The 12,411-nt window shown below is 35.4% G+C and overlaps 1 protein-coding gene across 9 annotated transcripts in view; it reads left to right on the top strand.

Annotated features, from left to right (window-relative positions):
• AGFG1 (ArfGAP with FG repeats 1) overlaps window positions 1-10,904 on the top strand; it is a 106,624-nt gene extending 95,720 nt beyond the window's left edge. For 3 of the 9 annotated variants that reach the window (XM_036755866.1, XM_036755863.1, XM_036755858.1), the window contains 7 exons: window positions 262-442; window positions 2,648-2,727; window positions 2,977-3,069; window positions 6,081-6,128; window positions 7,482-7,640; window positions 9,137-9,228; window positions 9,652-10,904. In XM_036755866.1, the coding sequence (XP_036611761.1) occupies window positions 262-442; window positions 2,648-2,727; window positions 2,977-3,069; window positions 6,081-6,128; window positions 7,482-7,640; window positions 9,137-9,228; window positions 9,652-9,711 (713 nt within the window). In that variant the 3' untranslated portion in view covers window positions 9,712-10,904. The remainder of the gene's footprint in view (window positions 1-261; window positions 443-2,647; window positions 2,728-2,976; window positions 3,070-6,080; window positions 6,129-7,481; window positions 7,641-9,136; window positions 9,229-9,651) is intronic. The other 6 variants (XM_036755867.1, XM_036755864.1, XM_036755860.1 and 3 more) reach the window with 3 other exon arrangements.
• The last annotated feature ends 1,507 nt before the right edge of the window (window positions 10,905-12,411 follow it).

Genomic DNA, 12,411 nt, shown 5'->3' with positions numbered 1-12,411 from the left:
TTATAGTCACTAAATTCATACTGTATAATAGTAGTTTCATGTTTGTATAGCATTTATGTTTAACTAGTTCCCATTATTTTATTCATTCTTCAAATTTTGTTTTCAAAGTGGTGTGTACAAAGCCACAGTTTTTAAAATACTGCTCATTTTATTGGCTCATGAAGAAAGTTTCTTTGCTATTATAAGTCTAGCTGACTTTTTAATCTAGGTCTTTAAAAGAAATTTTAAAAAATAAAGTAAAAGAAATTTTTAAAATTTTAGGTGGTGACCAAGGAAGTGGCTTCGGCACAGTAGTTAAAGCTCCAACAGGTGCTGCTGTTTCAACACCGAGTCAGTCAAGTATATCATCAGACAAGTATGCAGCTCTAGCAGAATTAGACAGTGTTTTCAGCTCAACAGCAACCTCTAGTAATGCATATACTTCTACCAGTAATGTTAGCAGGTACTCTTTCTATTTCAACTCTATATGTCAAAATCCATTGCCTCGTTGAAACTGGCGGGGGATGGGGGTGGGGAGAATGAGTTTGCCAAGCAGTAGAGTATAGGAACAGAAGAGAAGAGGACCAAAATTATAGAGTTGGAGAAGGGATGGGGAACTAGGGAAGGGGTGGTTAGAGAGCAAAAAAGTGTTCTTTGAAGCTTAGGGAGGAAGAAAATAACTCCAGTAGGAGGGGTTGTCAGTTTGTCAAAAGCTGCAGAGAAGCAAAGGAGTTATCATACTGTAAATAGATTCAGCAATGACAAAGTTATCAATGATCTTTAAGAGAACAGTTTGAATGAAATAGTGCTGGCAGAAATGCAAATGCAAGATGTTGAAAGAGAGAAGAGTGTGTATGGACGGTGAAGAAGTAGAAGCTTTCAGGTATAGGCAACTGTCAAAAATTTTAGGAATAGAGAGTCAAGGGTAAGGGGGTCTTAATATTTTGGAGAATTGAAGATAGGTATAACCAGATGGAAAGGAACTAATGACTACTAGGAAGAAATTTAAGATTCAAGAGAAAGGAGATGACTGCTGGAATAAATTTATGTGCTGGAAGAGGCAGGAAGGAAAAGGGGTAATGGATAGAAGAATTGTTATGAGTGAGTAGGAGGGATGTTTATTCTGTGAGCAGAAAGAGAGAAGAGGGAGAATGATGCTACTGAAGAGATTTCAGCAATGAAGGAGGTGTACTTATTGGCTTCATTCTTTATAGTGAAGGTAGGCTGGGTTATTTGGTGTAAGTGTAGCATGTGAAGATTAAAAGGGAGAGGAAAATGTTCAAAGTAATCATTGTTGGGAACAAGGTATGGATAAGAGTAAAATTAACAATTATCAGACAGTAGCAAAGACCTAACGAACTTAACACGCCATGAATTTGTAGTGATTGAAATCAGCTCAACTTTGATACTTTATCCAGCTAATGCTTAACATCCCTGAAACAGGAAGAAACCATATTGAAGGGGTGGAGATTTGAAGACTTAGAGTGGCAGAGGGTCAGCCAGAAGGAGCAAAAGATTTTCAAGTAGTTATTAGTGAGTCAATTAAGTGGCAGAACATGTGGGTGAGACTGGGTATGAAAAGACAAATGGACCCAGAATGGAGGACAGTGACTGGGAGAATAGGAATGAATTATGGGATTGAAGATGTTTGCAGAGTAGATTTAGCTTGAGGTTAAATGAGAGAGTAGGAAAGGTTACAAGGATTGAATGTGGTTGGAGAATGGATTTCAGAGTTCTAAATCTGGGAGATAGCATCATCTTCCCACAGCCCTCCAGAATGGCAGAGAGAGGAAGGCGTGTTGGCATCGAGGACTTTTGTATTGAGATTGTTCATGGAAGGTATCGACTTATTCCTTGACAGGCTTGTGTGTTTACTACTGAAACTGGTGAATAAGCTCTCCTGATAGTAGGTAGTAAATTGTACTTAGCATGAATTCTGATATTTTGGCAACTTGGAAACGAGGGTCATCTCATCCAACTTCCCTCATTTCATAGATTAGAGAACTGAGACAAGATCAGAGTTACAATTTTCTTGTTCAGTTTGTGCAGCATTAAGTACCTACTATGTACAAAGCACTGTTAGCTACTGGGATGCAAGAAAAAAGGAAAATATTCCTTAGAGAATTCATATTTTCTGGGGGTGAGTATGACGTTAGGACACAGATAAGTAAATGCAAGGTAATTTAATGGAGACACCAATAGTACCTGATTGGGTACCATATTCAACCTTAGGTTTTTCTGTAAGTCATTGTGGGGGGTGTGTGTGTGTGTGGTATTTTTATTTCTTTTTTTAATCATTTTATTAATATAGTTTTTTCATTAGTTAATTTATAATACTTTATTATTAATTTGTTACCCTAAGTTGCCCCTTTAAAATTCCCATTGGTTCCTGCATTGAGAGAGAAGTGAAAGTAAAATCAGTTTACTTCTCTTTAGTTTAAAAAAAAAAGTAAGGTGGGAGGAGTGTTCAGGTCAATGACTAAGTTCTAGGATTATTTATAGATTTTTTTCTTTCTTCTATTAACATAAACTATGTTAAGCACAAGAGAGTTGGCTACCTTGAATATCACCCTCTGTTGTATTTTATGCCTTCATAATTAGTCTTAAAGATTTTTGAAACTTTTTTTTTAATTGAACAACTTTGACTTCTTTAAATATTTATTTTCAGCAATGTTTTTGGAACAGTACCAGTGGGTGCTGCTACACAGACACAACCTGCATCTTCAAGTGTGCCTGCTCCATTTGGAGGTAACATAAAGTATTTATTAGGTTCATATTTCTGGTATATTTTCCAGTTTCTCACGTGGAGCACAAATAAATGCCTAAAAGATTATATTAAAAAAAGTTTCTGAGTTTCTTGAATGTAATCAAACATGTTTATATAATCAGAAATTGTATATTCTTCTGTGAAACAAGCCTGTAGATTACATAAGTATATAGAATACTTTAATAGAAAAAGAATAATTATTTTATTGGGTATCATAATTTTCTTTTCAGCTACACCTTCCACAAATCCATTTGTTGCTGCTCCTGGTCCTTCTGTGGCATCATCTACAAACCCCTTCCAGACCAACACCAGAGGAGCAACAGGTAAGAAAAAAGCTAACCTTGTATATTGGTTGGTAATCTTTGGGGAGATGTTAATAGCATTTATATAGCACTGTAAGGTTTGCAGAGCATTTGCAATACTATCTCTGGTGGAAGGTAGTTGTTATGATTATCCTCATTTTACAGATGCATAAGCAGAGGCAGACAAGTTAAGTGACTTGCCCAAATTACACAGGAAACATTTGAGTTGAGATTTGAAATCAGGCCTTCCTGACTTTGGGCCCAGTGTTCTATCCTCTGCACTGCCTCTGTCTCTACAGGCTGTAACCAAGAGGCACTTTTTAAAAGAGGTACCAAGGAAGGAACCTAGGATGTCAGTTCACTTAGTAAATGAACATGGAAGTGGCAGATTTGCCCATAATGGAAAACTAATGAGAGAAGAATTGATTTAAGTTTTCCAAATCACCTTTTGAAATATGTTTAAATTTTTATCATGGACTTTATCAGGACACCTATAAAATTATTGCAGAAATTTTTTAACAGTTTCTTAATAACAGCTTGCTAGCATGCATAATACAGACCACTTGTAAGATTTGTTCATGTCTTCTGTCTGATGGAAACCTTGAGAATATCTGGCTGAGAAATGTATGTGTATAATGCACTTTTTGTTTAAACAACATCCTACCCATTTTTACCTCTTTACCCTTTTGGTTTGGACCACAGCCTCATCTATGATACTTTCTTGGTTTGTGTCTTATCAATCTGTTTACCGAAGCCATTGCAGCACCTCGAGGATACCTGTGTGGGTCATATGGGATGGATAATGTCTGCTGTGGCCTCGCTGTTTTTGTTTTTGTGTTTCTCTGTCATAACAATCTTACTGCTAATGTTTAAATGCCAACCAAATGAGATCATAACGTAAATCTTAATGAATAGATTTAAAATGTTTTCACCGAATTAGCCCCTCTTTATTAGCAAATCTTTCAGTTTGTGTTTGACAAAATTTAATATAGTCTGAATATTGAGTGATTAATGTTGACCTTATCTGAAGTTTTTACTTTATCTGTACTGTTTTTTTTTTCTTCAAAATTTCTTTGGTGAGTGGTTTTATCATTTTACTGGTATAAAATGTCATCAGAATAGATAATAAAATACTGTGATATTTTATTTATTTTATTTCAGCCAGCTGATCATTATTATCAGCTTCTTAATAATGATAATAATAACTCATATTTATATAATGCTTTAAGGTTTATAGATGATTTTCCTTACGCCAACTCTGTAAGTTCCTTAATAGAGATAACTATCACCTCTGTTTTATACATGAGTAAACTAGGGCTCAGACATATGGGTCACAGTCTGATTAAGTGTCAAGTCTGCAGCATAGACCTGGTCTTCTGAATCTTACTGGTACATTCCATTGCTTTTTGGACTGTATCTTTTGTAAATTTGAATATCAAGATGTGTAATTACATGCTTTTTGAACTGTATCTTTTGTAAATTTGAATATCAACATGTGTAATTACATATTTGTATTTCACTTTTGATTAATTTAGTGAAATTTAACATATTAAGATAGTGATATGTGTGTACATACATACATACAGACACATATATTGTCAATAAACATTTATTAAGTGCCAGCTATGTGTCAGGCACTGTTCTAAGCTAGGGATACAAAAAGAGAAAGTCAGGCCCTGCCCTTGGGGAGTTTACTGTATACAGATAACACACAAAAGGAAGCTGCAAAGCAAAGGGGAAGGGGAGAGAGAGGAGACGATGCCAGGGAGAGACATGGTGGAGAAGTCCCAGAATAGAAAGGCCAGGGAAGGGATGAGGTGTCTGAGCTGAGCTCCCTCTGCAAGTGGAAGTTGGAAATTCATGGCCCTGCGCTCAGTCAGAGACTTGATTGTGGTGAGGTGGAGTCCCAAGGCTGATGAGGATATTCCAAGAATGAGTTTCTGGAAGCAGGCAGAGAAGTCCCAGAGTAGAGCAGCCAGAGGAGAAAATTTTATTTTTTATTTAAATACACATATACACGTACACATATGTATATATGTGTGTGTACACATTTACATACAGATACACATGCATATATGCATAGAGAGAGGTTTGGCTGTTATATTGGAGAGGAAGGAGAAGAATGGCCAAAGTATAAGCGTTTTAAAATTTCTGCTGCCTACTTTAAAAAAGTATATGAAATCCTAAAATGGGTAAAGCAACTTTCAGTTATTCAAATAGTAACCTTTAGTACTGTAGAGTGTTTCTTAGCTGCATTAGTTAAATGAAGTGATACTGCATGTAACTGTAAAACTATAAATATAAATTAATACTTGAGGAGACATATGACCTGCAGATTATTTTAACCTCTGTATCTCATATACACTGTTAATTTTCTCCGTGGAATCCATGTTATTGACTTTTTCTCATGCTTGGACATTTTTTTCACCTTTTTAACTTAGCTCATGTAATCATTTTATGTTAACGTACTAAGTTAAAATTTTAAATTCAGTGCCTGTGTAAAGAATGTGACTGTTTAGGAGTCACAAACAGTTTTTTGGGGACTTTTTTTGGGAATGTGGCTTTTTAGATATTGATCTATTTTCTTTTAGATCAACCGGGGAACAGATATTTTGGGTGTGGCTTATAATGTGTAAGATAACATTTTCCCCCAGTAGACACAATTGAATGATAGCAATAAATAGGCCTATGTAAATATTAGACTCTTGGTAGTTATTTTCCCATTAAAATGATATTATCACATCTGATTAACTGCTTGTTGAAACTACTGAATACATTCTGAGGTTTGGGTTTATAACTGAAAAATAATACCGATTTTCTGGATTTTTTCCTACCCTTCTTTTATTTATTGTCTGGTTAGTATAAATACTTATTTTTTCCTATGTAGCAATGAAGCATTTTCACGTTTTAAAAAATTATCTATTCACATTTAGCCCTTTTAGAAATAGAAGTAATGTTATTTGATTAATGGTTGTCCATAAATAAATCTAAATTATTTGACACTGTCTGGTCTCTTTATGGCTCTCCCTAAGGCCTGTCCGGAACAGTGCACTCTCACGTGTTTCCTCATGCTCATTTTGGTAGGTGGCCCCAGCTAATAACATAGGGTACATGTGGCTCAATGTTTCCCTGCTTGTTAAAGCTTCCTGCTGGTTTCTAGTTTTTTGCATGTGGAAATCTTAGTAGGTTTCTTCCATCTTTTAAATGGAGTGGGCATGGATGTTTAGCATAGGTTCAAATTCTGACTTCTAATTCAATATTTTAAAGTATTGTTCAAAGCATTATTGCTTACTTCCATGGTCACATTAGTCTGTACCTGTAGCTTCTTTAGTGTCTTCCTTGAAGTTTCTGTTCTAGTAGCTTGAGTGACACCTTTTGGATGTAGCAAACCATTGCACCATATTATTCCAGTGAATTTCATTTGTGTATGTCTTGACTTTTGCTTTGCAGTGCTTTCTCAAGAAGTATTTGTCAGAGTTATGTCAATGAATCATTTGTTAGAAAGCCCTCTTTTATCCCGTGCCTTTTCCTTTTAAATTCAGATGCTTCTCAAATGATTTTGTCCTGCTCCCCCCTTTTTTTTTTAGTAATTCGTAAAGGAACATGATTGGGGGGGATGGGTATATTTATGTAACATTCTAAAAGAAGAAATCAGGGTTAATTATATATGTATATTTGATGGTATAAGGATTAATTTTTGCAAAAATCTACAAAATCCTTTCAGGTGCTCTGAGAAATACAGCATATATTGTTATTACTGCTATGCTTTAAATGAACGGTCCAATTGATAGTCTGAGTAAAAAGAAATTGGTTCTTTGTTAATACAGATTCAGTAGAATTCATTGTGTGAATACTCTTTTTCTGGATTTAGAGTGTTGTCACTAGTTTTTATAATTCCATTCAGAAATTTTTTTCCCAGTACACATGAAATAGGAAGGTTCTCCCCTGGATTGTTGAACAACAATAAAGTATATATATTTTTTTTCCTGTTATTTCATTAACTTAACGATGCTATTTTTTTCTTTATACTTGCAAACGTGAATTGCATGTTGTTGTTTTAAAATGAGTTTTGGCTTGAGCTTTATGGAGTTGTCAGAATCTGAATACATGTATTTTGAGTTTTGAGGGTATACTTTTTTAAAGGTTATTTCTAGTGACCACTCTGCTAATTTTATCCAGGAAAATGTGTTTTGAGGGAATGAAAGAATATAGATTGTTAAAGGTTGATATCTTTAAAATACAAAGTTCCAAATTCATTTTTAAAAATACCATATTTTTTACTTAGGTTCTATCCTAATACAATCCAGATTAAGCACATTTTTGCTATGATGCTGACTGTTTAGCCTCAGTAGAAGGAGGGGTAAGAATACTTTTTTTTTTCCCAGCATAGTATTTCTATGGATTTCTAATAGCAGTAATTTTCCCTCTACAAGCGGCAACATTTGGGACAGCATCCATGAGTATGCCGACAGGATTTGGAACCCCTGCCTCTTACAGTCTTCCGACTAGCTTTAGTGGCAGTTTCCAGCAGCCTGCTTTCCCAGCCCAAGCAGCTTTTCCTCCGCAAACAGCTTTCTCTCAGCAGCCCAATGGTAAGATATGACTCATGGGTAGCTTATCACATTGTTTTAAAGGAATCACTTTGAGAGAAAAAGAGTGTGTGTGTGTCTCTCTGTCTATGCATGTATATGTATACATGCATTTTATACTTTCAGAATTTGTGATTTCATTTTATGAGTGCTTTTCTGTACTAGGTGGTCAGCAAGCATTTATTAAGTGTGTATGTACCATGTGATAGTGATTTTCTAGAAGCTGGGGATGCAAAGGCAATGAATTAAGTAATCCCTATTCTCAAGGAACTTTGATCATATTAGGAGAGAACACATGCACACACATGCTCTGCATATGCGCATGCACACTCTTATGTGTATGAATATGCAGAATAAATACAAAATAACAGGAAGGGAAGGGATGAAGCACCCACCATGAGCCAGGCACTGTGCTAGTGCTTTGCAAATATTTTTTTTCATTTGATAAGGTAGTAGGGAGGGGAGGAGCCTAGGAATTAGAGAGCAGAAATTAGAAGTGGTGCTTGAGCTGCTCTTGAAAGGAGAGAGGGATTCTGTGAAGTGGGAGTGCACTTCACACCTAGGGGAAAGTCAGTGCAGAGGCCAGGGGACAAGAGGCATGGAGTGTGATATATGAAGAATGGAGAGATGTCCAGTTTAGCTGGATCATAGCATAAAACAGGGCTGTCCAAAATGCATCCCGCGGCCAGCAGTGCGATTTATGTGGCAGCCTACGAGCACAGAAATTTACATAAATGCTTTAATAAACAAAACCGAGCTACCACAGAGCTCTCACCAAAATGGCAAATCAAAATATATTTTCTGTTGTTTCAATAAAAACCTAAGGTTGGACAGCCCTGGCATAAAGGAAAAGGGAAGTACTGTATGATGAAGCCACAGTGATAGGTTGAAGTCAGGTTGTGAAGGACTTTAAAAGCTAGAGTAATTTCTGTTTTATTTTAGAGTGAATAGAGAGCCACTGGAATTTATTGAGTAGAGGAGGGATATGGCCAGACCTTCACTTAAAGAAAATTGTCATCTGTGTGTTACCATCTATAAATTAAAATTTATAATTTCCACAGAAAACATAGTTTGACAGCATAGTTATAAGAATTTTTTCCTGACAATTGAAGTCAATTGTAAGATAATCTGGTAGAGGGTGAACTCCTAGAAGGCAGAGGCTGTCTCACTTTTGTACTTGGATCCCTACTGCATGACCCCTACTAAATGCTCGTTATTTGACAGAATTTTCTGAATGTTAGTTATCTAAGGTATTTTGGTGGCGGAGGCAAGCTGAGAATGGTTTGGGAGCTATTTGTTTTTAAGACACTTTAGAGGAAATTTTAAATCTGAAATTTGAGAAAGGGAAATCTCAGGGCATAGTCCACAAAAATCTTTAACATTACTATTGTACTCTACTGCTAAAGATGGAATTTCTAAGAAGCTGATTATGAGACTTCATTAGCATAGAGGCCTCTTTTCATGTTTGGATTGTAATTGATGGGTCTGTGTTTGATAAGGTGCAGGCTTTGCAGCATTTGGACAAAGCAAGCCAGTGGTGACCCCTTTTGGTCAAGTGGCAGCTGCTGGAGTATCTAGTAATCCTTTCATGGTAAGTAAGTTTAACTTCGTAACTCTTTAATTTTATGTATTTGAACACATATTGCTATTTACAGATTTAACTTCAGAAATGTGCCACTATTTTTCTTTCAAATTAGGAAAAGAAACATGTGAATCTTTTTATATGCAGTTTAGTATTCTGATGCTATGGCACTCAAATTCAAACAGGTTATCTATGGCCAATCCTCTTCTGAGGATTGTGATTTTCAGTTGGCGAGCCTGCAAGCAGACATGCAGCCATTACCAAGCTGCTCACAGACTGAAGGCGTGTTGCTCCATCCTCTGCTGAAACATCTCAGGCTATATTTTATAGAAATAGGGCTTCCTTTTCCTATTCTCATGAAGCTAGCATTTTAGAACTTTAAGGTATAGCATGTTTTCTTTGTGTTTATTTTTGCTTTCTGTTCACTTTTAGGCTGGTGCACCAACGGGACAGTTTCCTACAGGAAGTTCATCAACCAACCCTTTCTTATAGCCTTAGAGACACTTTACTGGAATGGACTTTTATTGTGGTCACCTAACATCTCTCCGCCTCTTGCACTGTTGTCTCGTTTCACTGATTTAGCTTTAAACACAAGAGAAGTCTTTAAAAAAGCCTGCATTGTGTATTAAACACCAGGTAAAATGTGCAAAACAGAGGGCTCTGGCAACATCTTTTAATATGTGAATTGGCAGAAAAGGTAGCGGTATCATGTATAGTAAAATTGGCTAATAAGTTATTGCAGATACCACATTCATTATGCTGCAGTACTGTACATATTTTTTTCTTAGAACTTAGCTATTTGTGCATATCAGTATTTGTAACTTTAACACATTGTCATGTGAGAAATGTTACTGGAGAAATAGATCAGCCACTTAAAGGTGCTGTCATATCTCTTGGAATGAATGAACTAAATCATTTTATCCATTGCTACTGGAAGTTATGAAGTCAAGATTGGGAGGTTTTGTTCATCAGTTTTTTTCTTTCCTAAAGAGCTCTTCTATTTATACATGCCTAAGTTCTTTAAAATGTAGAGGGATACCTGTCTGCATAATAAAGCTGATCATGTTTTGCTACAGTTTGCAGGTGAAAAAAATAAATATTAGAAAATATGCTATTGTTTCTGTGTTCTTGCTGCAATGCCTTTACCAAAGTGGCCTTAAATATGAATAAGTAAATGGGAACATCTTGAATCAAATTTTTAAAAGATTTCTCATGGCTAACCTTTATGATAAAAATTTATAAAGATTATGGGAAGGCCATGTAGAAAATTTATTTAAAGAAAACTTACAGCAGTTATATTCAGGAATGTCAGTGGTAAAGCATTTATATGCAGCTGGTCAAATTCACCTTAATTCTGGTTTCTTGACGGTTTATGTGTTAGCAATTTGTTTTAAAAATTGCATGTGTATGTAGTTATCCAAGCCTTATTAGTATTTAATCATGAAACATAAGAAGAAAGCACAGGGCCTATTTCAATATTTTTTTCTTTTTTAAGAATTATCTTTGAATGTATTCGAAATATACATTATCTGTTTGACTTGATTACACTTTCATTTAAGCAAGTTAGATTAGTATTGTCAGAAGCAATTCTTTTTTGTGTTCAGTATCTGGAGCAAGAAAAACAGAATGTTCAACAGCTGACCAGTATGCAAAATTCCTTATTAAAGGAAAGCCAGTGATGTTAATGTTTAGTGGGTGCTTAATGTTAACATGTACAATAATGCCTCACTCATCTGGAAGTCATTTTTCTGACCATTTCAGTTATCTTGTACATAGCTGAGAACCTTGGAATGAGAAGATATACCTCTTAGCACCACTATAGTTATCATAATGTCTATGTACTGAATCTCATGTACTTAACTCATAGAAGGAGAACTCAGGTCAGTAGAAAGAACATTTATTTACTCTTTATTTTATTTTACACACAGCAGTTGTGTATAGTTTTCTGACTTCCTAGTCCACAACAGATTAGAAGTTGCGAGCTTGAGTATGTAGAGAGCAGGGCTTCTTAACTTGTTTGTGTCATGTATCCCTTTGCCAGTCTGGTAAAGCCTAAGTCCTCCTTATATTTTAAAATGTGTAATATAAATACATAGGATTACAAAAGAAACCAATTAAGTTGAAGTACAGTTTTCAAAAAAGATTTTTAAAAACATCCAACATCACACTCCAGAATCTCTGGCACAGGTAAAGGTTTACCAGTTGCATAGGCACACTGACAGCAGTCAGAGTTATGGTCATGGTAAGGGTGGAGAAAACCTGGAAATCATACCCAAGAACTAAGAAAGCATGGTATTCCAGGCTCCCTCACCCCCAGAGACATCACTACCCAATAACGTTCATAAGTATGATCCTGAGTTACCAGGGAGTTAAATCATGTTCAGTAAAGTGTTGAACACCATGGAAATGTGTAGAATTATTTCTCAAAATTATTTAAAAATTTAAATTTGTCGTTTAAAATGGGTAAATAAATTGCCTAGAAAAATTACTAATGTGAAACAATTTCTTCCCTAAAGATACTAACTAATGTAGCATCGTCGTAGCGTTTTTAAAATGCATATGTGGTATTTTGGGAGCAGTTCAATTAGTGTCTACTTACCTTGATTGATATCTGGTTTATCATGACTATTTTACTGTGCAGGCTGGCTAATTTCCCCTTTAAGGCAGTGTATTTTATCGTGTTAGAATATTGAGCATATTGTGTGATATGCACCTCGGGTCCGTCTGTGTCAGTTTATACATCAGGTGATTTTACATGCTTGAAAGGACTACTTAAGCTCCTTTCCCGTTTAGGGAAAAGGCTCCAATAAATGTTCTTTCATTTCTAAATTTTGTATATTGGATTCCAGATAACCTAGCTTACCATCCTGAAGAACCAAAACTGTTACGAAAAGATTTTAAAGACTAAAATTTTTACTCAGCATGTCTTATAGGTTTTTTTTTAAAAAAATGGAATCTCTTGTGGACTATTTAAAAATATTAGCTACAAATCTTAGATCAATGATTATTTTTTAATGAAGAGCTATTTTTGTGGCTTTTATCTTGTATAAAATTATATTTTACCATTATCCAAGATTACATTAACTTCTATTAGAAGTCAGTGCACAAAACAGCTTCTCTTTGTTGTTTGAGAGAATGCTCAGGATCATGGTGGGTGTTTGGAGAAAGTAAAGCTTTAAAAGAAATAGAAAC

Source organism: Trichosurus vulpecula, chromosome 4, assembly GCF_011100635.1.
Source record: "Trichosurus vulpecula isolate mTriVul1 chromosome 4, mTriVul1.pri, whole genome shotgun sequence".
Lineage (NCBI taxonomy): Eukaryota > Metazoa > Chordata > Mammalia > Diprotodontia > Phalangeridae > Trichosurus > Trichosurus vulpecula.
This window is presented reverse-complemented; position numbering and strand designations above follow the sequence as displayed.